This window comes from Oncorhynchus kisutch, linkage group LG28 (genome assembly GCF_002021735.2).
Source record: "Oncorhynchus kisutch isolate 150728-3 linkage group LG28, Okis_V2, whole genome shotgun sequence".
NCBI lineage: Eukaryota > Metazoa > Chordata > Actinopteri > Salmoniformes > Salmonidae > Oncorhynchus > Oncorhynchus kisutch.
In genome coordinates this window covers 43,276,124-43,300,259 of record NC_034201.2, presented here as the reverse complement: position 1 = coordinate 43,300,259, position 24,136 = coordinate 43,276,124, and the positions used below count along the sequence as shown (strand labels likewise).

General features: G+C 43.0%; 2 protein-coding genes and 1 long non-coding RNA gene across 4 annotated transcripts; 2 read left to right on the top strand and 1 right to left on the bottom strand.

Moving 5' to 3' along the window:
* Window positions 1-11,165: 11,165 nt before the first annotated feature.
* On the top strand, window positions 11,166-18,545 carry havcr1 (hepatitis A virus cellular receptor 1). The gene is made up of 7 exons (XM_020464594.2): window positions 11,166-11,284; window positions 11,387-11,725; window positions 11,870-11,938; window positions 12,065-12,126; window positions 12,227-12,314; window positions 12,395-12,431; window positions 17,564-18,545. Exons 1-7 carry the CDS (start codon window positions 11,236-11,238, stop codon window positions 17,697-17,699), a joined length of 780 nt encoding a protein of 259 aa, XP_020320183.1. The 5' UTR covers window positions 11,166-11,235; the 3' UTR covers window positions 17,700-18,545.
* Window positions 18,345-21,393, bottom strand: LOC116358092 (uncharacterized). The gene is made up of 2 exons (XR_004205928.1): window positions 20,728-21,393; window positions 18,345-19,049 (listed from the first exon to the last, which is right to left on the bottom strand). It is a non-coding gene; the product is annotated as an uncharacterized LOC116358092 (long non-coding RNA).
* Window positions 19,054-23,397, top strand: timd4 (T cell immunoglobulin and mucin domain containing 4). Of its 2 annotated transcripts, XM_031807553.1 has the most exons (7): window positions 19,054-19,639; window positions 20,025-21,090; window positions 21,303-21,365; window positions 22,064-22,140; window positions 22,273-22,384; window positions 22,627-22,660; window positions 22,837-23,397. In XM_031807553.1, exons 2-7 carry the CDS (start codon window positions 20,685-20,687, stop codon window positions 22,919-22,921), a joined length of 777 nt encoding a protein of 258 aa, XP_031663413.1. In that variant the 5' UTR covers window positions 19,054-19,639; window positions 20,025-20,684; the 3' UTR covers window positions 22,922-23,397. The 2 variants fall into 2 exon arrangements, with proteins under 2 accessions (XP_031663413.1, XP_020320185.1); XM_020464596.2 differs by having other exon boundaries at window positions 19,054-21,090.
* Window positions 23,398-24,136: the final 739 nt, after the last annotated feature.

Below are 24,136 nucleotides of genomic sequence, written 5' to 3'. Positions count from 1 at the left end.
GCTGTCAAACTCTAAATGCCATTGCCTGTCATTGTGCCTTTGAGCAAGACACTTAGTCCCCCACAACAACGTGTCCTGACTGTTACATCGTGTTCCTCTGACCAGATGAAACTCTGACACATCATGTGGCCTTAGTCTTCTTCATTAGGTTAAACTGCTGATACAGATCCCTTTCAAGATAATAAAGTCTCAAGTTCTGTTTACGAAAATTGCGTAATGTGTTTCTTCAAATTTTATGTTATTAGCAAGAGTGAGAGTGTGACTGCTGCATGTGTTTCTCGTGTGTGTGTGTGTGTGTGTGTGTGTGTGTGTGTGTGTGTGTGTGTGTGTGTGTGTGTGTGTGTGTGTGTGTGTGTGTGTGTGTGTGTGTGTGTGTGTGTGTGTGTGTGTGTGTGTGGAGCAGGGGGCTTCCACACTGGGCACCAATGGAGGAGTTGTTGTGGGGGACTAAGTGTCTTGCTCAAAGGCACAATGACAGGCAATGGCATTTAGAATTTGATACCACAACCCTGCGGCTTCCAGCTCACTTCCCACCATATTTTCCCCCTCAGACCTGGGTTTCGTACCCTCCAGTTGCCTGCTCGCCGAGCTCTAACCGCTAGGCTACCTGCTGAAGGCCACTCAGGAAGTGTGACCTTCGTTCCAGCCCAATAACAGCTGACTTAGGGTTTCTGTGATGCTTACTGCTGAAGCAAGAGAAAGGAGAAAAGACAGGACCAGAGCAGGGAGATATATACTCGGTCTGCTCCAGGGCTTTGTCCATCTAACCCTCTCAAGTGATTTTAATTTAAGAAATCTGTTCCTAAGTATTTCCCACGCATAATAGAGAGATAAGTGATCGTATACAAATGTAAGCAAGGTTTGAAATGATTATGTTTTAGTCAAACATTACATCTGTTTGGGCTTCTTGCAGACAATTGGCAGTCTACTACAAGTTATTTGTAATTATGTTCCGGCCTCCTGACCATCCACTCAAGAAAACAAATCTAGTTGAGGATCCTGAATGGAGACTATAGGGTCCTAAAGGTTGAATAATTGCTTGGCATATAATGGTGAAAACAATTTCAATCCCCAGACTACAGAGGAAGGAAGTTCACATAACAGCCCCAATGTGAAATGACATACAATGGCTGGTGTAAAATACACCAGGTTTAATTAACAGAGTTGTACTGATCAGTGTGTTCTGCATAGTACCATACTGTACAGTGTGTTCTACATAGTACCATGCTGTACAGTGTGTTCTACATAGTACCATGCTGTACAGTGTGTTCTACATAGTACCATGCTGTACAGTGTGTTCTACATAGTACCATGCTGTACAGTGTGTTCTGTATAGTACAGTGTGTTCTACATAGTACCATGCTGTACAGTGTGTTCTGCATAGTACCATGCTGTTCAGTGTGTTCTACATAGTACAGTGTGTTCTGCATAGTACCATGCTGTTCAGTGTGTTCTACATAGTACAGTGTGTTCTGCATAATACCATGCTGTACAGTATGTTCTGTATAGTACAGTGTGTTCTACATAGTACCATGCTGTACAGTGTGTTCTGCATAGTACCATGCTGTACAGTGTGTTCTACATAGTACCATGCTGTACAGTGTGTTCTACATAGTACCATGCTGTACAGTGTGTTCTACATAGTACCATGCTGTACAGTGTGTTCTGTATAGTACAGTGTGTTCTACATAGTACCATGCTGTACAGTGTGATCTGCATAGTACCATACTGTACAGTGTGTTCTACATAGTACCTTGCTGTACAGTGTGTTCTACATAGTACCATGCTGTACAGTGTGTTCTACATAGTACCATGCTGTACAGTGTGTTCTGCATAGTACCATACTGTACAGTGTGTTCTACATAGTACCTTGCTGTAGAGTGTGTTCTACATAGTACCATGCTGTACAGTGTGTTCTGCATAGTACCATGCTGTACAGTGTGTTCTGCATAGTACCATGCTGTACAGTGTGTTCTGCATAGTACCATGCTGTACAGTGTGTTCTGTATAGTACAGTGTGTTCTACATAGTACCATGCTGTACAGTGTGTTCTGCATAGTACCATGCTGTTCAGTGTGTTCTACATAGTACAGTGTGTTCTGCATAGTACCATGCTGTTCAGTGTGTTCTGTATAGTACAGTGTGTTCTACATAGTACCATGCTGTACAGTGTGTTCTGCATAGTACCATGCTGTTCAGTGTGTTCTACATAGTACCATACTGTACAGTGTGTTCTACATAGTACCATGCTGTACAGTGTGTTCTACATAGTACCATGCTGTACAGTGTGTTCTACATAGTACCATGCTGTACAGTGTGTTCTACATAGTACCATGCTGCACAGTGTGTTCTACATAGTACCATGCTGTACAGTGTGTTCTGCATAGTACAGTGTGTTCTGCATAGTACCATGCTGTTCAGTGTCTTCTGTATAGTACAGTGTGTTCTACATAGTACAGTGTGTTCTGCATAGTACCATGCTGTTCAGTGTGTTCTACATAGTACAGTGTGTTCTGCATAGTACCATGCTGTTCAGTGTGTTCTACATAGTACAGTGTGTTCTACATAGTACCATGCTGTTCAGTGTGTTCTGCATAGTACCATGCTGTTCAGTGTGTTCTACATGGTACTATGTAGAACACACTGTACTATGAGGAACACACTGAGCAGCATGGTACTATGCAGAACACACTGTGCAGCATGGTACTATGTAGAACACACTGAGCAGCATGGTACTATGTAGAACACACTGAACAGCATGGTACTATGTAGAACACACTGAACAGCATGGTACTATGTAGAACACACTGAACAGCATGGTACTATGTAGAACACACTGAACAGCATGGTACTATGTAAAACACACTGAACAGCATGGTACTATGTAGAACACACTGAACAGCATGGTACTATGTAGAACACACTGAACAGCATGGTACTATGTAGAACACACCGAACAGCATGGTACTATGTAGAACACACTGTACAGTATGGTACTATGTAGAACACACTGTACTATATTGTACAGTGTGTTCTACATAGTACCATGCTGTAGTGTGTTCTACATAGTACCATGCTGTAGTGTGTTCTGCATAGTACCATGCTGTTCAGTGTGTTCCTCATAGTACAGTGTGTTCTACATAGTACAGTGTGTTCTACATAGTACCATGCTGTACAGTGTGTTCTACATAGTACTGTTCAACCTGCTGCTGTATCCTTAGCCTGTGTGACTGTGACTACAGTATATTAATACAGAGTACACCATGTGCATTGTGGAACCATGAAATGAGCAAGAAATTCACTGTTTGTAACTGACTGTAAAACACTCTCAAATCCAGTAAAATCCAGTTAGAGACACCAACTTTCATGAGACACCCCCCCCCCTCTTAACTTCTTTCTCAGAACAGGGACCTAGACCTACTGCTTTTCAGTGACTAGGAAAACAACCGTCCCTGTAAACAACAGATCTATTCATAGATGGTTTCTCCACAACTCCCTCAGAGTGTTCATTTGGAACTGTGTGCGTACTGCGTAGCGCTGGCATGCTGGGCCTCGGTGTAGATCCACAGTAAGGCTACATCTATCCCACGTAGCCTCTAGGTCTGCTCTCCTACTTAAATCATCAAATGGTGTAACAGCTGGACAGATTTCAATAAGTAGACCAGTCACATTAGACAAGGGCTATTAAGAGTATCTGAAACCATCTGGGGAGATACACCACTTACTCTTTACAAAGAATCAGACTTTGTTTTAGGAATTCAAAGAGGGGAAAAAACTATCGATGCACATGAATACATTGCATTCTCCTGTTCTTTAACTCTCAATTTAGTTCCTGTGTGGTTTTTATTCTTACTTTACATTTTTATTCTATTTTCTAGTATTATTATCTCTTATTATTATTATTATTATCACTGCATTGTTGGGAAAGAGCTTTCAAGGTAAGGATTTCCCTGTATAATTTTCCACCTGTTGCACTCTACTGTTCTCTAACTCTCAATGTAGTTTGTGTGATTTGTTTTTTCTCTTTAAATGTATATTCTAGTATTATTACCTCTTGTTATTATGATCACTGCATTTTTTTTGTGAAAGAGCTTTTAGGGTAAGACTTTTACTGCACTCGTTTTAATATCCTGTCCCCACATTACTACGATGAAAAGCACAAGTCAAACATTTGTAGCCGACATGTCTTCCTATCTTAGTTCCACTCCTCCCTAGTGATGTAATAAAGAGACTATGGGTGATTGAGAAGATGGGTGATTGAGACGATGGGTGATTGAGACGATGGGTGATTGAGACGATGGGGGATTGAGACGATGGGGGATTGAGACGATGGGGATTGAGACGATAGGGGATTGAGACGATAGGGGATTGAGACGATGGGGGATTGAGACGATGGGGGATTGAGACGATGGGGGATTGAGACGATGGGTGATTGAGACGACGGGGGATTGAGACGACGGGGGATTGAGACGACGGGGGATTGAGACGACGGGGGATTGAGACGATGGGGGATTGAGACGATGGGTGATTGAGACGATGGGTGATTGAGACGATGGGTGATTGAGACGATGGGTGATTGAGACGATGGGTGATTGAGACGATGGGTGATTGAGACGATGGGTGATTGAGACGATGGGGGATTGAGACGATGGGGGATTGAGACGATAGGGGATTGAGACGATAGGGGATTTTATCCCTGGCTGAGTGTCTAAACAAACCGCAGGTTGGAAACTACATACATAGTTATCATGGGAAATCACTTCACAATGACACTATGACAGACAGATAATTTGGCAAATCATATTCATAGAGATGACCAAATATAATAAATATATAAATATATATATATATATTTATATATATAAATAATAGTAGTAAAATAGTATTAATAGTAATAATATATATATATTATTATTACTATTATTATTCACTTCACTTACGATACACAAGTCCATGTTTGAACAGTAATGCTGATTTTTGAGTATTTGACAGACTTAAAAAGCAGTCTCACTACTCCCCCTGGTGTGTGAATTCTGAGATCTTGGCCAGGCTTGTGGGCGATGCCAGAGAAGTGGTGCGTTGTTTGAGGCTTGATTTGCACATCCTATTGACTGTGACACAGATCTTTGAGAGCCTTTTGATAATCAGTTATAAAGGGAAGTAGTACTAGATAGTGAGACAAAACTGATTTGTCTCTGTTTGGTTTCGTTGAACACAACGACAATGCTGTCTACACTTAATAGTATCAATAAGTTAATACCTTCCTCACGGTCTCTCTGTGGAGTTAGGTAAAACAGATCTATCAAAAACAAGGAAATCTCTACACACTCTTCTGTTTGTCTGAGACTGGCGTTGAAGTCCCATTTAACATGTGTGCTTGTGTATTTCCTACCCGCAGTGTGTGAGGGCGTTCCTACCCCGCAGTGTGTGAGGGCGTTCCTACCCGCAGTGTGTGAGGGCGTTCCTGCCCGCAGTGTGTGAGGGCGTTCCTTCCCGCAGTGTGTGAGGGCGTTCCTACCCGCAGTGTGTGAGGGGGGAAGAGAAGCAGAGCAGTCTCTGTTCGGCTGTGATAACACAGTCACTGATACTAGCGGAGGTGACCTACAGGACGACCTACAGACACAGGTTACCAGGTTACCAGGGGAGCTGCAGAGAGATGTCTCTCTCACTATCTACAACGCCAGAGAGGGAGACTGTACTACTGCCGCGTGGAGCTGACAGAACTGTTCAACGACCTGACGCACACCGACCTGACGCACACCGACCTGACGCACACCGACCTGACGCACACCGACCTGACGCACACCGACCTGACGCACACCGACCTGACGCACACCGACCTGACGCACACCGACCTGACGCACACCGACCTGACGCACACCGACCTGACGCACACCGCTCGTTTAAATTGTTCGACAAGGTGAGAATATACAACTGGAATCGTGAATATAAAGGTGTGGCTTCTGATTCGTTGATGCATGTGAAATCATGAATAATTATTTCATTCCACTAAGAGCCATCGCTAGCTACTATGCAAAATATGTACTTTTTCGAGAAACAACAAGCCTGTAAAGACCATAGTTATAATTTTGAAAACATCTGTAATGTCACCTTATTTGATGAGCTTTTAAACATAAATATGTTGTTGTTGTCCTGTAACACCAGTTGTTCCAACTGTTGTCCCAATTGCGCAAGCAGACCCACTGTCTCAGCACACCCACTGCCCCAACACACCCAGTGTCTCAGCACACCCACTGTCTCAGCACACCCACTGTCTCAGCACACCCACTGTCTCAGCACACCCACTGTCTCAGCACACCCACTGTCTCAGCACACCCACTGTCTCAGCAGACCCACTGTCTCAGCAGACCCACTGCCCCAGCACACCCACTGCCCCAGCACACCCACTGTCTCAGCAGACCACTGCCCCAGCAGACCACTGCCCCAGCACACCCACTGTCTCAGCAGACCACTGCCCCAGCACACCCACTGTCTCAGCAGACCACTGCCCCAGCACACCCAATGTCTCAGCAGACCACTGCCCTAGCACACCCACTGTCTCAGCACACCACTGTCTCAGCACACCCACTGTCTCAGCACACCCACTGTCTCAGCAGACCCACTGCCCCAGCACACCCACTGCCCCAGCACACCCACTGCCCCAGCACACCCACTGTCTCAGCACACCCACTGTCTCAGCACACCCACTGTCTCAGCACACCCACTGTCTCAGCACACCCACTGTCTCAGCACACCCACTGCCCCAGCACACCCACTGTCTCAGCACACCCACTGTCTCAGCACACCCACTGCCCCAGCACACCCACTGCCCCAGCACACCCACTGCCCCAGCACACCCATTGTCTCACACCAGAGAGGAGTAGACAAGGTATGTGACCTTAACACCACCATCATTATGAAGATGATAAACCTGTATTGCACATTCAGATCAAAACAACAATACAGTCTAAAATATAGTGGATCTTTCTTTCTTTGAAAAATATCCTTTATTTATTTTTTACATTTAGCAGACACTCTTATCCAGAGTGACATACAGGAGCAATTAGGGTTTAGTGCCTTGCTCGAGGGCACATTGACAGATTTATCACCTAGTCAGCTCGGGGGTTCAAACCAGCAACCTTTCGGTTACTGTGCCAACGCTCTTCAGCGCTAAGCTACCTGCCACCCTTTATGACATCACTACAGGCCCCTGTAATAGGTCTTGTCAAGAGAATCAAGGTACTGTAGCGGGTATGAAGTAGATCTTATCCACAGTGTGCCAATGCTAAGGATACATACAACCAGAATATTGTACATAAAAATAAATGCCTTTCGTAAATCTTTTTATGTTGCAAAAATGCAAATCTTATGCAAATACATTTTCTATTTCAACTTTCTCTTCAACCACAATGCCCAAAACAAAAACTATGACTATAACCCACAGCAGAACATGGCATCTCCATCCCTGGAAAGGTACATAGGGCACACAGTGAGAGTGGGAGCAATCGTCTCCATCCCTGTTTTGATCCTAGCACTTCTTCTCAGTGAATGGTGAAGCATTTTTAAACTGTCAGGAGAATTACAATTTTTTTCCTTCAATCATTATATGTTACTTGTTACTTGTCTTCTTCAATTCGGGCATTAGCTCAATCCGTGTGTTGCAACTGTCTACTCTGAGTTCTACTTTAACAATTCTTTGTTCGGGGGCTAATATTGGCAGCGATATATTTAGCTGTTTCAACAGTTTGTCTCTCAGAGTGGAAGTGAAAGAGGTGACTCATTATTTCTGCTGACTGTGCATTGTTTTTATTGTTATTAGATGTAATATTACCCAAGAGACCCCTGTCAATGAGACTTGATTCTAAACAAAGTGGTAGACTGCATCCTTCCACAGAATTGACAAGAGAAAACGGTTAATTACACGCACAATATTATTATAGAAGTGAAACTAGCTGTGGGGTCAAAACAGTGGAGAAGTTTAGCCTCGCGCTTCAACCCGCTTGGTTTGCGTTAGAAATCACACTGACCTTCTCTGCCTTTCTGATTGCATGGGAAAACACTGCATGGGAAACAACTGACAGCAGATGGGAAGGAAGTCACCTGACACACATCTGACGCCCCATTTATACCTGGAGCTACAGTAATATGCGTCCTGTGTCCTGATCTTGTCCACATTCTCATTTTTTAAATTAGGACTTTTTGTACTTTATTGTATTAATTCGAGCATGGAATTAAATGAAGTATATTTTTGCATCTCAGCCGCATTTTAACTTTACATCACCCCATCATGGAGACTCGCTGCATTTAAGGCTGTCCTGTGTCTCAGGTATTAGGGTCTGGTCCGAGTGGAGCAGTATGTCCTGTGTCTCAGGGATTAGGGCCTGGTCCGAGTGGAGCAGTATGTCCTGCGTCTCAGGGATTAGGGCCTGGTCCAGGGGGAGCAGTATGTCCTGCGTCTCAGGGATTAGGGCCTGGTCCAGGGGGAGCAGTATGTCCTACTTCTCAGGGATTAAGGACTGGTCCGGTTGGAGCAGTATGTCCTGCGTCTCAGGGATTAGGGCCTGGTCCAGGGGGAACAGTATGTCCTGCGTCTCAGGGATTAGGGACTGGTCCAGGGGGAACAGTATGTCCTGCGTCTCAGGGATTAGGGCCTGGTCCGGGGGAGCAGTATGTCCTACATCTCAGGGATTAGGGCCTGGTCCAGGGGAGCAGTATGTCCTACGTCTCAGGGATTAGGGCTTGGTCCGGTGGGAGAAGTATGTCCTAAGTCTCAGGGATTAGGGCCTGGTCCGGGGGGAGCAGTATGTCCTACGTCTCACGGATTAGGGCCTGGTCCGGGGGGAGCAGTATGTCCTACGTCTCAGGGATTAGGGCCTGGTCCGGGGGGAGCAGTATGTCCTAAATCTCAGGGATTAGGGCCTGGTCCGGGGGGAGCAGTATGTCCTACGTCTCACGGATTAGGGCCTGGTCCGGGGGGAGCAGTATGTCCTAAATCTCAGGGATTAGGGCCTGGTCCGGGGGGAGCAGTATGTCCTACGTCTCAGGGATTAGGGCCCGGTCCGGTGGGAGAAGTATGTCCTACGTCTCAGGGATTAGGGCCTGGTCCGGGGGGAGCAGTATGTCCTACGTCTCAGGGATTAGGGCCCGGTCCGGTGGGAGAAGTATGTCCTACGTCTCAGGGATTAGGGCCTGGTCCGGGGGGAGCAGTATGTCCTACGTCTCAGGGATTAGGGCCCGGTCCGGTGGGAGAAGTATGTCCTACGTCTCAGGGATTAGGGCCCGGTCCGGTGGGAGAAGTATGTCCTACGTCTCAGGGATTAGGGCCCGGTCCGGTGGGAGAAGTATGTCCTACGTCTCAGGGATTAGGGCCTGGTCCAGGGGAGCAGTATGTCCTACGTCTCAGGGATTAGGGCCCGGTCCGGTGGGAGAAGTATGTCCTACGTCTCAGGGATTAGGGCCTGGTCCAGGGGAGCAGTATGTCCTACGTCTCAGGGATTAGGGCCCGGTCCGGTGGGAGAAGTATGTCCTACGTCTCAGGGATTAGGGCCCGGTCCGGTGGGAGAAGTATGTCCTACGTCTCAGGGATTAGGGCCCGGTCCGGTGGGAGAAGTATGTCCTACGTCTCAGGGATTAGGGCCTGGTCCGGGGGGAGCAGTATGTCCTACGTCTCAGGGATTAGGGCCTGGTCCGGGGGGAGCAGTATGTCCTACGTCTCAGGGATTAGGGCCCGGTCCGGTGGGAGAAGTATGTCCTACGTCTCAGGGATTAGGGCCCGGTCCGGGGGGAGCAGTATGTCCTACGTCTCAGGGATTAGGGCCCGGTCCGGGGGGAGCAGTATGTCCTACGTCTCAGGGATTAGGGCCCGGTCCGGTGGGAGAAGTATGTCCTGTGTCTCAGGGATTAGGGCCCGGTCCGGGGGGAGCAGTATGTCCTAAATCTCAGGGATTAGGGCCCGGTCCGGGGGGAGAAGTATGTCCTACGTCTCAGGGATTAGGACCCGGTCCGGGGGGAGAAGTATGTCCTACGTCTCAGGGATTAGGGCCTGGTCCGGGGGGAGCAGTATGTCCTACGTCTCAGGGATTAGGGCCTGGTCCGGGGGGAGCAGTATGTCCTACGTCTCAGGGATTAGGGCCCGGTCCGGTGGGAGAAGTATGTCCTGTGTCTCCAACTCGTTGAAGTAGAAATCTTCATATAAATCAATGTTAGTGATCGCTGTTCTGATGTCCAGAAGCTATTTTTGGTAATAATATTTTTATTTTTTTAAATTGCAGAATTAGTCAGGAGCCCATAAAACAGCTGTGCCATTCTCATACCAATAATGTCTGTGCTTGATTGAGCCTGTTGCAATGAAACCAATAGAAACATCCTGCTCACCTTAAACTCCAAGAAGGATAAAGTAAAGTATTTGAAAGATTTCAAATAGTGTTTGAACCCAGGTCTGCTACCTTGGGACATTACTAAAGCATTGTCTGCCCCCACCTCTCTCTTTCTATGCACTGCCACTGTGCATCTATAGGTCGGAGACTGTCAAGGAATAGCCGCACCAGAGGAGAACCTGCCAGTTCCCCCAGTGTCTGCAGCAGGAACACCCCAGTGAAAGAACCCATGTGAGAGGACTTAAGACACCATGCAGATCCACAGAACTATGAAGCTCCTACAGACATATAGGGTGATCCAAACATACAGTTGAACTCGGAAGTTTACATACACTAAGGTTGGAGTCATTAAAACTCGTTTTTCAACCTCTCCACAAATTTCTTGTTAACAAACTATAGTTTTGGCATCTACTTTGTGCATGACACAAGTAATTTTACCAACAATTGTTTACAGACAGATTATTTCACTTATAATTCACTATATCACAATTCCAGTGGTTCAGACTGTGCCTTTAAACAGCTTGGGAAATGATGTCATGGCTTTAGAAGCTTCTGATAGGCTAATTGACATAATTTGAGTCAATTGGAGGTGTACCTGTGGATGTATTTCATACAATCATACACTGGATTTAATTTATTTTCAATAAATTATGAATTATGTGAACATGCCTAAAACATGTGCAAGTCTGTGTGCAATATTTAGAAGGGTAAAACAGAAGAACACTGACCCTCTGCTTATCCGAGCGCAAAGGAAACAGCTGTCAGTAGTTGTGAAGGAGAGGAAGTCATGTGACCAGGCGATTTGATTTGAGTTTATTAAAGACCTGACACATGAGTGAGAAAGTGACAAAACCCGATCATGGAGACTCGGTGCATTTCAGGCTGGTTTCTCCTCTGTCTACTTTCAGGTTAGTGATGCTCGATATATCTATTTTAACCTGGTTAATAAGTAAATGAATAGGATTTCAAATAAAATTAAGTTCTCACTACTTCTTCTCTCTCATTTTCAGTCAGTGAATGCAGTCAAATCATTGGTATTGAGGGTCAGAATATCACTCTGCCATTTAAATATGATGCCAAATCTCATGGTCTACAACACATTTGCTGGGGAAAAGGAATCATCCCGAGCTCTGGTGGTTGTGACAATGAAATAATCTCAACTGATGGGTCTGAAGTGACACGTAGATCGTCAGTTAGGTATCAGTTATTGGGTGAGCTGAAGACTGGGGACGTCACTCTAACCATCTCCAATATCACAGAGAAAGACTCTGGAACGTATGGATGTCGAGTGCAGTACGTTGGATGGTTCAACGATGAGAAATATCATGTCAGCTTGACCATTGAGAAAGGTAAAGAACGCACGACAGGCCAGGACATAACTTGATGCTTATCGGATGAGAATTGTGAGCCTCTACTAAAGGAATAGTATGATTTCACAGCATGTCTACTTGTTCAAGCTGAGCAGTTAGTATTTTTTTACTGTCTGAGTTCAGCACGTGTCCCGACAACATCCCAGACATCTGCCAATGTGACCATAACCCCACAAACCATGGACGACCACGGTACGGAACACAGCCTACCGAATAACGTCATGTCCATAGAAGTCTTATTTTATATTATATATATATTATATTATTGCAGTATTCTTCTTACATGTGAAAACATACTTTTACTTCCTCATTGTGTAGGTCCTGTGACCACAATATCCACTGAGTATTCATCCACGCTATATTACAGAGAATCAAAATCAGTAAGCTTGACAACATACTGCAAATTCCTGCAAAACAAAAAATCCGAAACACTGCTGTGAGATGCCGTTTTTAACTGATATGAATCTGTGATGTCTACAGGAGACGAGAGGCCACAACCTGGCTGTGATCCTGGGGTCCATTCTGCTTGTTCTGACAGGGGTGGGGATTGTGTCTGTACTCGTCATGAGTAAGTACACACTATCTATACCATTGCCTGTATAATAAGAACAAATTCTCTCGGTGAACATCTTACCGATGTAATTACAGGAAAGCGATGGGAAAGAGTTGCCATGGGACTCCAAATGTAAGTAGACTGTTATCATGACTACTATAACTCTTCCAACTGATACAGTAGTTGAATCACCACGATATGCCAAGAGAATGACTGAATCACTGTGCAATATCTATCGATGGGACATGTAGGCCTAATTAGCAAAACCATTAGGTCTATGGTACATGTGTATGAGGTAATATTGTAATTATGACTAATGAGACCCAAGACTACAACAGATTGAGGAAGTGACCCAAGACCACAACTGACTGAGGAAGTGAAACAATAAGGAGGCTTTAGTGGCTGGAATAGTGGAGAACAATTGGAGGTTTACTCAGTAGCAGTGCAAATACCATGGTACAGCTATATGGACACTCAATCATTATGTTACTTTTTAAATGGTAAGTTTACAAACATGTATAATGATAAATAGAATTGAAATGTGTATCTCATTATTGCAAATGGTGAAATAAGTATAGCCAGTTATAAGTGTAATGGCTTAGCAGATAATAAGACAAGATGATCAGTGATCAATCACCCTCATGCACTTAAGGAAATCACGAATATCATAGATATATTGGAACTAGCAGATAAATGGAGGCTTAAACATTCTGATCTAGTGAGATATACAGTACCAGTCAAAGGTTTGGACACACCTCCTCATTCCAGGGTTTTTCTTTATTTCTACTATTTTCTACATTGTAGAATAATAGTGAAGACATTAAAACTATGAAATAACACATATGGAATCATGTACTAACCAAAAAAGTGTTACATATTTTATATTTGAGATTCTACAAAGTAGCCACCCTTTGCCTTGATGACAGCTTTGCACACTCTTGGCATTCTCTCAACCAGCTTCATGGGGTAGTCACCTGGAATGCATTTCAATTTGATGTATTTTTCCTTTATTTAACTAGGCATGTCAGTTAAGAACAAATTATTATTTTAAATTATGGCTTAGGGACAGTGGGTTAACTGCCTTGTTCAGGGGAAAAATGACTGATTTTTACCTTGTCAGCTCAGGGACTCAATCTTGCAACCTTTCAGTTACTAGTCCAATGTTCTAACCACTAGGCTACCTGCCAATTAACAGATGTGCCTTGTTAAAAGTTAATTTGTGGAATTTCTTTCCTTAATGCGTTTGAGCCAATCAGTTGTGTTATACAGGGTGGTATACAGAAGACAGCCCTATTTGATAAAAGACCAAATATTATGGCAAGAACCGCTTAAATAAGCTTAGAGAAACAACAGGCAACCATTATGTTAAGACATGAAGGTCAGTAAATGCGGAAAATTTAAAAAACCTTGAAAGTTTCTTCAAGTGCAGTCGCAAAAACCATCAAGCGCTATGATGAAACTGGCTCTCATGAGGACCGTCACATGAAAGGAAGACCCAGAGTTACCTCTGCTGCAGAGGATAAGTTCATTCGAGTTACCAACCTCAGAAATCGGCAATTAACTGCACCTCAAATTGCACCTCCCAGATTTCAAGTAACAGACACATTTCAACATCAACTGTTCAGAGGAGACTGCGTGAATCAGGCCTTCATGGTCGAATTACTGCAAAGAAACCACTACTAAAGGACACCAATAATAAGAAGAGACTTGCTTGGGCCAAGAAACACGAGCCATGGACATTAGACCGGTGGAAATCTGTTCTTTGGTCTGATGAGATTGGTTTCCAACCGCCGTGTCTTTGTGAGACGGAGAGTAGGTGAACGGATGATCTTTACATGTGTGGTTACCCCCGTGAAGCATGGAGAAGGAGGTGTGGTGTGTGGGGGTGCTTTGCTGGTGACACTCTCTGTGATTTATTTATAATTCAAGGCACACTTTACCGGCATGGCTACCTCAGCATTCTGCAGCAATACACCATCCCATCTGGTTTGCGCTTAGTGGGACTATCATTTGTTTTTCAACAGGACAATGACCCAACACACTTCCAGGCTGTGTAAGGGCTATTTGACCAAGCTTGCATCAGATGACCTGACCTCAACCCAATTGAGATGGCTTGGGATGAGTTGGACTGCAGAGTGGAGGAAAAGCAGCCAACAAGTGCTCAGCATATGTGGGAACACCTTCAAGACAGTTGGAAAAGCATTCCAGGTGAAGCTGATTGGGAGAATGCCAAGATTGTGAAAAGCTGTCATCAAGGCAAAGGGTGACTAGTTTGAAGAATCTCGTTTAACACTTTTTTGGTTACTACATGATTCCATATGTGTTATTTAATAGTTTTGATGTCTTCACTATTATTTTACAATTTTAAAAGTAAAAAATAAAGAAAAACCCTTGAATGAGTAGGTGTGGCCAAATTTTGGACTGGTACTGTATAGATTTTCTTGCTGTGTTGATAGATGACAGAATGCGGTCAGACCATCAAATAATTTGCATATATAGTTGTTCTCTGTAGCTCAGTAGTTTGGACATACAGTGCATTCAGAAAGTATTCCGACCCCTTGACTTTTCCACATTTTGCTATGTTACAGCCTTATTGTAAAATGGATTAGATAAAAATGTGACTCACAAATCTACACACAGTACCCCAATTTTATGCTAATTTATTAAATACAAATAACAGAAATACCTTATTTACATAAGTATTCAGACCTTTTGATATGAGACTTGAAATTGAGCTCAGGTGAATCCTGTTTCCATTGATCATCCTTGAGATGTTTCTACAACTTGATTTGAGTCCAACTGTGGTAAATTCAATTGATTGGACATGATTTGGACAGGCACACACCTGTCTATATAAGTTCCCACAGTTGACATTGCATATCAGACCAATAACCAAGCCATGACATCAAAGGAATTGTCCGTAGAGTGCCGAGACATGATTGTTTTCGAGGCATAGATCTAGGGAAGAGTACCTGCAGCATTGAAGGTCTCCAAGAACACAGCGACCTCCATCATTCTTAAATGGAAGAAGTTTGGAACCACCAGGACTCTTCCTAGAGCTGGCCGCCAGAGCAATCGGGGGAGAAGGGCCTTGGTCAGGGATGTGACCAAGAACCCGATGGTCACTTTGCCAGAGCCAAGCATGTAGTGTCATGCCCAAGAAGATGAGGCCGTAATAGCTGCCAAAGGTGCTTCAACAAAGTACTGCGCCAATGGTCTGAGTACTTATGCAAATGTGATTTTCCCTTATTATTATTTTTTATTTGTAAAAATGTCTAAAAACCAGTTTTTGCTTTGTCATTATGCGGTATTGTATGTAGATTGATGAGGGGGGGGGGGGGGGGGGACGATTTAATCAATGTTAGAACAAGGCTGTAACGTAACAAAATGATGAAAAAGTAAAGGGGTCTGAATACTTTCCAAATGCACTGTACATTATTCTTACATCATTTCCACGTGGGCGAGGAATTTGGTAATTTAATCAAATCCTATTGGGTGACAAGTTGTTTTTAACCAGGACAGAATTTATTTATAACGGACTTTTTCTGTCATAACATACGTACAGCAGATCGCTAATTGTAACTAAAATAAATGGAGAAACTTATTCAAGAAAGATCAAGTGGAATATATTATAAAATAAAGCAAACTGGATATTGGGAAAAAATACACCAAATTATTTTTTAATCTTCAGCATAGAAATGCTACCAAAAATAATTGACTGAAACTAATTTACTGAAACTTACAAATAACGGAGTCACCCATAACTCACCAAACGATCATTTGAAAGAGGAAGCAAAGTACTTTAAACACATGTTTTCGTTTCAGTCTCCTCCATCTCCACTAACCAAAGTTCATTGCAAGGATTTATTCTCTATTAATCATGTAAAATGAACAGCTGTACAAAAAGACTCATGTGAAAGACAAATTACAGAGGAGGAACATGATGCAATTAAAGTCTGGGAAAACTCCAGGGCTGGATGGTATACCAGTTGAAGTATACCAGTTGAAGTATACCAGTTGAAGTATACCAGTTGAAGTACACCAGTTGAAGTATACCAGTTGAAGTACACCAGTTGAAGTACACCAGTTGAAGTATACCAGTTGAAGTACACCAGTTGAAGTATACCAGTTGAAGTATACCAGTTGAAGTATACCAGTTGAAGTACACCAGTTGAAGTATACCAGTTGAAGTACACCAGTTGAAGTATACCAGTTGAAGTATACCAGTTGAAGTATACCAGTTGAAGTACACCAGTTGAAGTATACCAGACCTTTATTGATGTACTCAGATGACCATTATTGTTTTATTATGTTTTAACCACTCCTTTACAAATGGTAGATTATCAGATCCTCAAGCAGAATGTCTGCTTTCATTATTCCTGAAACGGGACCCAAGTGGTGAATACAAAGATCCAGTCCACATCACTATTTTAAAACAAGCCATTGAAAGTTGGTTGCAATTTCATTTTAATCCACCAGAAAAGACAGAACAAAATGTTACAACAAATATTATAGTTAAACTCAAATATACTAACTGATTTAAAAAAAAACATTATTTTTTAAAACTGTATAATCTTTGTAAATTATATCATAAATAGGAATGGTGGAGTTATGTCACACGTGCAACTAACAAAAATATATGGAAATGTCTGCTCTACCCAAAATTACAACCAACTAAATTGCATCATTACCACAAAAATGGAAGAGGCAAGTGGAAGGGGGAGAGTATACCAGTTTCATTTAGGAGCCAAACATTTGACAGCTGTACCATATAGAGTGAAAATTAGATGGGTAGAGATTTTCGATATACTGATTCCATGGCACATGGTTTATGAACTGATACCCAAAATGACCCTGGATTCTAGTTTTTGGTCACAGGTTCAGGAATGGCTGCTGGGTGATGTGAAAAGTCTTGGTCAATGGATCAATAGTATAATAATACTCTTACCTAAAAATGTGTTTCTTTAATTTACAATCTGTAGAAACTATGAGAATAGAAAGGTTCAGAACTTTTTGTGAAACGTCACAGCTGAAAAATATATGGGATTCTCAATACTGTACAAAACAAGTAGCCCTGTCCTAAATCAATACAATCAATACAAACTTTATTTCCTATGTCAGATTTTACACCAACACTCCAAAACTTTTCTCAGCATAAATTCAACTGGATCAGAAACTAAGCAGTATAATGTAGAAGGACAATACAGTACGTCAAGCTACAGCATCTCGCTTAGCTCTGCATTTATTGGTCTTTCCTTTGTCAGACCACAGCGCTCTGGCGGCTCAGTCCTGTACAGAAACTCAGTGTCCAGCTTGGGCCTGCACACTCGAGAGACGGCTGTAGAGAACGTCTATCAGATAGAGGACAACGAGAGAGACTACTATGAGGATATCTACTGACGGAGCACGGACACTTCGCCACCACACTTACGCTGTTAACATGTTGCATAGTGCAGTAGTACAGTATAGTGCAGTAGTACATTATAGTGCAGTAGTACAGTATAGTGCAGTAGTACAGTATAGTGCAGTAGTACAGTATAGTGCAGTAGTACAGTATAGTGCAGTAGTACAGTAGTACAGTATAGTGCAGTAGTGTAGTAGTGCAGTAGCTCTGTGTTACAAGGCTGAGGTTGACTTAAAGGCTAATGATTCAGCCGGACAAGACAAAAGTCACTACAGAATCAGTAGTGTTTGCTGATAAGTGAACCAAACAGTTGATTTGTGTTATTGAAAGGTTTATTTTTAAAAAAGGGCCTTACTAATATGGCTTCCTTTGTGTATTCAGCACTAACACTAGAAGCACAAGCATTTCTTTACACTCGCAATAACATCTGCTAACCATGTGCATGTCACCAATAACATCTGCTAGCCATGTGCATGTCACCAATAACATTTCATTGGATTTGTTAACAGTGTATGTTTCAATTGATTATGATGACCAGATCATTTTTTTATGTACTAGCCTAAAAGTGACCAAAATAAAAAATGGCATCAGCTTTAATGCCTGATGAAATGAAAAGCAATGACTTAGCAGGAAGTGTGCTATGGTTTTCTATCCCCTCCATGTCCTCTAACCAGGACATTTAGCTACACCCATCTGCAACATCACCCAGGCATACAAAGGCAGTGAAAAGTCACACATAATCGCGACATTCTTCGGAAAATGGTCTTCTTTACCCAATTTTGGGGTATATTGTCTTGTTCAAACCCAATCTGTTGCATGATAATAAAAATTCTAACTTGAAATTCTAATGTGTCTAATTATTCATTTGCTACACAATTGATTTTTCCACTAATACATTGTTAAAAACTACTAAAAGCCTTACATCAATTTAAGGATTTGGGGAACTGGCTAGTCATAACCTTTGGCTATGGGTTAGCTTTTAAAAACACATTGTGTACCCTGGGAGATGAGCCTCCTAAATCATCAGTTTGTTTACTCTGGTATATGCAGATGAAAATTCCGTCAACAATGGGCCTTTTCTTCGCTCCCGGCCCTGCCATAGGAGGAGGTTAGCAGAGGGGTCACAGTGGCTGTGGCTGTCCTGCCTGGAGATGTCACAAGCAGTGGCCCCCACGAGAACACAGCTGCCCATTCAGATGCCCTGTCTCTGCACCACCCTGCCCATTCCCAGCACACACCCTCCACTCCTACACACTGGATACACAAGATGGCTGCTAGTTCTGGACCGTTTTCCCCCCGTCGTTGGATCCTCGTCCTCCTAACATTTTCAGGCAAGGAAACGTTATCTAAAACAAGTACAAATAATTGGAGTTTAGGCTGTTGAATGATTGGGTACATGGGTGTAGTTCGAGTTGGATGCCCCGCCCCCACAATCTGACTAACACCACAGAAACAGCCTCACTCTTTGTGTGTCCTTTGTTTACTACTAGAATGACACGGGTCTCCAACGGCTTTGTTCTAGACAGGTTGGCAGCTTTGGCCTTGGCTGGAGGTGTACTGTCCGCAGCTACATTGAGTAGGTCTAACTGTTCAACGTTCGGCAGCTACATTGAGTAGGTCTAACTGTTCACAGCTACATTGAGTAGGTCTAACTGTCCACAGCTACATTGAGTAGGTCTAACTGTTCACAGCTACATTGAGTAGGTCTAACTGTCCACAGCTACATTGAGTAGGTCTAACTGTCCACAGCTACATTGAGTAGGTCTAACTGTCCACAGCTACATTGAGTAGGTCTAACTGTCCACAGCTACATTGAGTAGGTCTAACTGTCCACAGCTACATTGAGTAGGTCTAACTGTTCACAGCTACATTGAGTAGGTCTAACTGTCCACAGCTACATTGAGTAGGTCTAACTGTCCACAGCTACATTGAGTAGGTCTAACTGTTCACAGCTACATTGAGTAGGTCTAACTGTCCACAGCTACATTGAGTAGGTCTAACTGTTCACAGCTACATTGAGTAGGTCTAACTGTCCACAGCTACATTGAGTAGGTCTAACTGTTCACAGCTACATTGAGTAGGTCTAACTGTTCACAGCTACATTGAGTAGGTCTAACTGTTCACAGCTACATTGAGTAGGTCTAACTGTTCAACGTTTGCAGCTACATTGAGTAGGTCTAACTGTTCAATGTCCACAGCTACATTGAGTAGGTCTAACTGTTCAATGTCCACAGCTACATTGAGTAGGTCTAACTGTTCAACGTTCGGCAGCTACATTGAGTAGGTCTAACTGTTCAACGTTCGGCAGCTACATTGAGTAGGTCTAACTGTCCACAGCTACATTGAGTAGGTCTAACTGTCCACAGCTACATTGAGTAGGTCTAACTGTTCACAGCTACATTGAGTAGGTCTAACTGTCCACAGCTACATTGAGTAGGTCTAACTGTTCACAGCTACATTGAGTAGGTCTAACTGTCCACAGCTACATTGAGTAGGTCTAACTGTTCACAGCTACATTGAGTAGGTCTAACTGTCCACAGCTACATTGAGTAGGTCTAACTGTTCACAGCTACATTGAGTAGGTCTAACTGTCCACAGCTACATTGAGTAGGTCTAACTGTCCACAGCTACATTGAGTAGGTCTAACTGTCCACAGCTACATTGAGTAGGTCTAACTGTCCACAGCTACATTGAGTAGGTCTAACTGTCCACAGCTACATTGAGTAGGTCTAACTGTTCAACATTAGACATGGCAGTTTTCATACAATAATGTGTTTTGGTGTTACTTTGAGTTATTTGACATGGCTGTGTATTAGTTTTTCCATACCTACATAGGCCTACTGTTTCGAAGACTACCATACTTTTACTATAATTATAGCAACCGAATTGAGATGCGTAGCAAGCTACAAAATATAGCCCTTTGATCAAAACTTGAGGCAAAATTGAGAAAGTTTCGTGGTTGACCTTGGGATGTTGTTAAGATGTGTACGGAACCTTTGGAAGGTGGAAATAGCCTTGTCATACCTGTGTTTATTTCCCCCTGCTCAACAGCCAGGTGTTCAGTGTCAGCATTCAAGGTGATGGAAGGTGCTACTGCGACATTGTCCTGTCAATATTCAGTGAGCCGTTTGGGTTTGAGCCGCGTGTGCTGGGGACGAGAATGTGGCACGTTCTGGTGCAACAACATCCTCGCGCAGACAGACAAACATGGCGTCATCTCCAAGGTGTCGGACAGGTACAGACTGGCAGGTGATGTCCTCGCGGGAGAAATGGACCTGGGAATTCTCGACGTCAAGCGGACAGACAGTGGGCCATACTGTTGCAGAGTGGACATAGATGGCATTTTCAACGACAAAAAAATTATTCAAAACTTAAGGGTCATGAAAGGTAATTTGTGGCGAGATATAATTTATTTTCACTACTCTACACTCTTGGGCAACAATGGAAATCAATTAACTTAGTCTTTCTAGCTTTCTCGTCCACAAAAAAAAACACGCCGGCCCTATTTGTTGTATGGCACGTAATTAACTCAAAACTGGTCCATAATGCAATTCACTCTCCCAAAATGTATGTTTTGAATTTGTGAATTGTTTTCTTAGCTCCAGTGACCGTTTTGCCAACAAGCACCACTGTACATGTTACAGAAGCTCCTTCCACCACAGGTGAGTCAGTGTATAATAGAGAAAGGGGTGAACTCATGGGATCCTGATGTATGCGAGATGCGTATTTCCTATCAAAGACATACAATAAATAGATCGTATTAATCTCATGCGAACCCTAGAGGAACCTAGGCCTGACCTCTTAACCTCTTGGGTTGTGTTGACGGTCGTAATGATGATTCATGTGTGGTTAAAAATGGAGAAATCCTAACTAGATAGGAATGAAAACGGACGATCACCCTTCATTCACCCTCCCAGTGTTACGACATCAATGATCAAACTCCCTGGAACTCGCCTCGCAAAGTTGCTCAATGTGCTTACAAATCAAATGGAGAAAAAAATGATGTTAACAGTTCCTTACATGCCTTACAAACTTTCATTTTCAAAATGAGGACACTTCCCTCTCAGAGAATAGTTTCAGACCAAGATTCTAACTCGTTTTCTATGGCTGTTTAATCACAAAGAGCCTCAAACATGTTTTACGTTTTATACTATGCAGTATTATCTTGAAACACATTGCGCTGTTCAGTGCAATGCAGTCCTCAGTGTATTTCATCGGAAACCGTGTTGAAATGAGAGTTTTCATTTCGAGAGAATCAAGCAGCAGTGGTTGATGATGTCTCAGGGGTGATTGAATGTCCTGCCAAGTGAGAGATTTACCATCCTTCCACATCTTCATTGTGAGGTGTCTCCTTTTCTAGAACACTGGAGAGCTGTTGAATCATCACATCTAGCCATTCCAAGACAGAACACCAGTCTTTTCCCTTCGCAAACACTTGTGAGTATTTTATATACTACTATATAGTATCGCCACTGGCATATAACCGAACATTTACATTTACCATATGAAAGCCTAACAAATCCCTCCAAGAGTTTAACCCTTCTTCTTCTCTCTGTGCTCTGTAACCAGATGGAGGAGCCTCTTCCCAGCTTCTCTCTCCAGATCAACATCCCAGTGCTCTCTCTCTCCCTCAGTCTGCTCCTACTTATAATGGGGGCCTTGGTCATATTGGGGTTTAAACGTATGTAACTGCAAACTCACATCCTCTGTCGAGAAAAGCCCAGTGTGGTAATGCTCACGTATTCAGACATCTTGCTGTGATGTGAAATGTTTGCCCATTTAGCAGTGTATTACCACTAACTAATTAAGAGTAAGTATTTCATTGTAGTGTTTACAATGTGCTGAATATGCTGTATCCTCCTATGCATATTGACGAATAAACTTTGATTTGAGTTGATTTCAACTATTTATTTTCTTCTCTAGGAGGGATTCACAGAAGAGCTTTAAAGACAGGCTGGTAAGCAAACACTAAGCACGACTGTAAACATATAATTGAACACAAAACATTTTGTTTTTAATTACGAAGACAAATTTTGACATATAAATGAACGAAGAATGTATAGGCTTCAATTAGTCCAATTACTTATCATTGATTAGGAATGATCAATGCGTGATGATGTTGTGTCCCTCTAGTTTGTCAGCCAAAGAGCCGCCTCACATCGTCTATGAGATCCGCATGAGGAGACCTGTGGAGGAGAACATCTATACTCTGGACTAGGGTGGAAGAGCCAGAGCACTGATCTGTCCAATAGACGGGTGTTAACATGATAGTGAGGACAGCCAGACTGATGTCTGTTTTGTCACAGTGGGTGTGTCCCATAAGGCACCCTGTTCCCTATATATTGCATGACCAGGTAGCTGGGAATAGGGAACAGGGTGCCTTATGGGACGCACCCACACTGTGACAAACAGACATCAGTCTGGCTGTCCTCACTATCTTTTTAACAGCCATCTATCTATTGGACGGATCACTGTTGCCTGACAGCTGCTGTCAGAATGATCACCTCTCTCAGAGGCTCTACTTTCACTTATGGTATCTATGGGAGTTCCCCCTGCCCCTATGTAAAATGAATTCACTTTTTTATATATTGTTATTATGTAGTGGTGTGATGTTTTTTAGATGCACAGTATTGGTTGTTATCACAAGCGGTCTAACTTTTATGCCTCTTTCTAATAAAACAAAATGACCTAAAAGTAAAAACCCAACAAGTCATTTTGTTCATGATTCAACATTTTAGGCACAACTGAATGCATTTAACCGAAATGTGTCTTCCGTATTTAACCCAACCCCTCTGAATCAAAGAGGTGGTGGTGGTAGGGGGGGGGGGCTTCCTTAATCGATGTCAACGGCGCCCGGGGGACAGTTGTTGTTTGGAGTTTACTAGCTTGCTCAGTAAACGTAAGATTTTTCCACCTTGAACGTAAGATTTTTCCACCTTGGCAGATTTCTCTCAGCCTTTCGGTTACTGGCCCAACGCTCTTAATCACTAGGTTACCTGCCACCCCTATTAGTGTTTCCAGAGACTACTCACCTGTGAAAACAAAGGCAGAAGCATAATGAGAGAGGGAAATGTGATGTATGTGATTCTCCTGACAAATTCTGATTCATAGCCACTTATTTTAAAGATAAATCGATGGTCTCCTTTATGCGTTTTATACATGTTTTATGATGACAGTAGTAGTAAATTCTTGATCGGCATGATTTAGCGTCAGTAGTCAGGACATGACTAAATGCAATGCAATATTATTTCTGCCCACATGGTGGCAGCACTGTCTTTTAACTGAGCGTTTGGTAAAGCTATCAATGTTTGTGCACGTTTGTCTCCCTGTCAAATGTATGTCACCCTGGGGATATTTTTCTTAGCTGGAGTTTTTTTTGTGTGTTTCTTTACATTCCCACATGCTTCCTTTTGCCATGAACATGAAATCTCCT

Excerpts from the sequence above, each read along its gene's own strand:
- havcr1 (XM_020464594.2), top strand. The coding sequence starts at position 11,236 with ATGGAGACTCGGTGCATTTCAGGCTGGTTTCTCCTCTGTCTACTTTCA. Across the intron at positions 11,939-12,064 it reads ACAAACCATGGACGACCACG|GTCCTGTGACCACAATATCC; the intron begins GTACGGAACACA and ends CTCATTGTGTAG. Across the intron at positions 12,127-12,226 it reads ATTACAGAGAATCAAAATCA|GAGACGAGAGGCCACAACCT; the intron begins GTAAGCTTGACA and ends TGATGTCTACAG.
- timd4 (XM_031807553.1), top strand. The coding sequence starts at position 20,685 with ATGTGTACGGAACCTTTGGAAGGTGGAAATAGCCTTGTCATACCTGTG. Across the intron at positions 22,141-22,272 it reads TTTTCCCTTCGCAAACACTT|ATGGAGGAGCCTCTTCCCAG; the intron begins GTGAGTATTTTA and ends CTCTGTAACCAG. Across the intron at positions 22,385-22,626 it reads GGTCATATTGGGGTTTAAAC|GAGGGATTCACAGAAGAGCT; the intron begins GTATGTAACTGC and ends TTTCTTCTCTAG.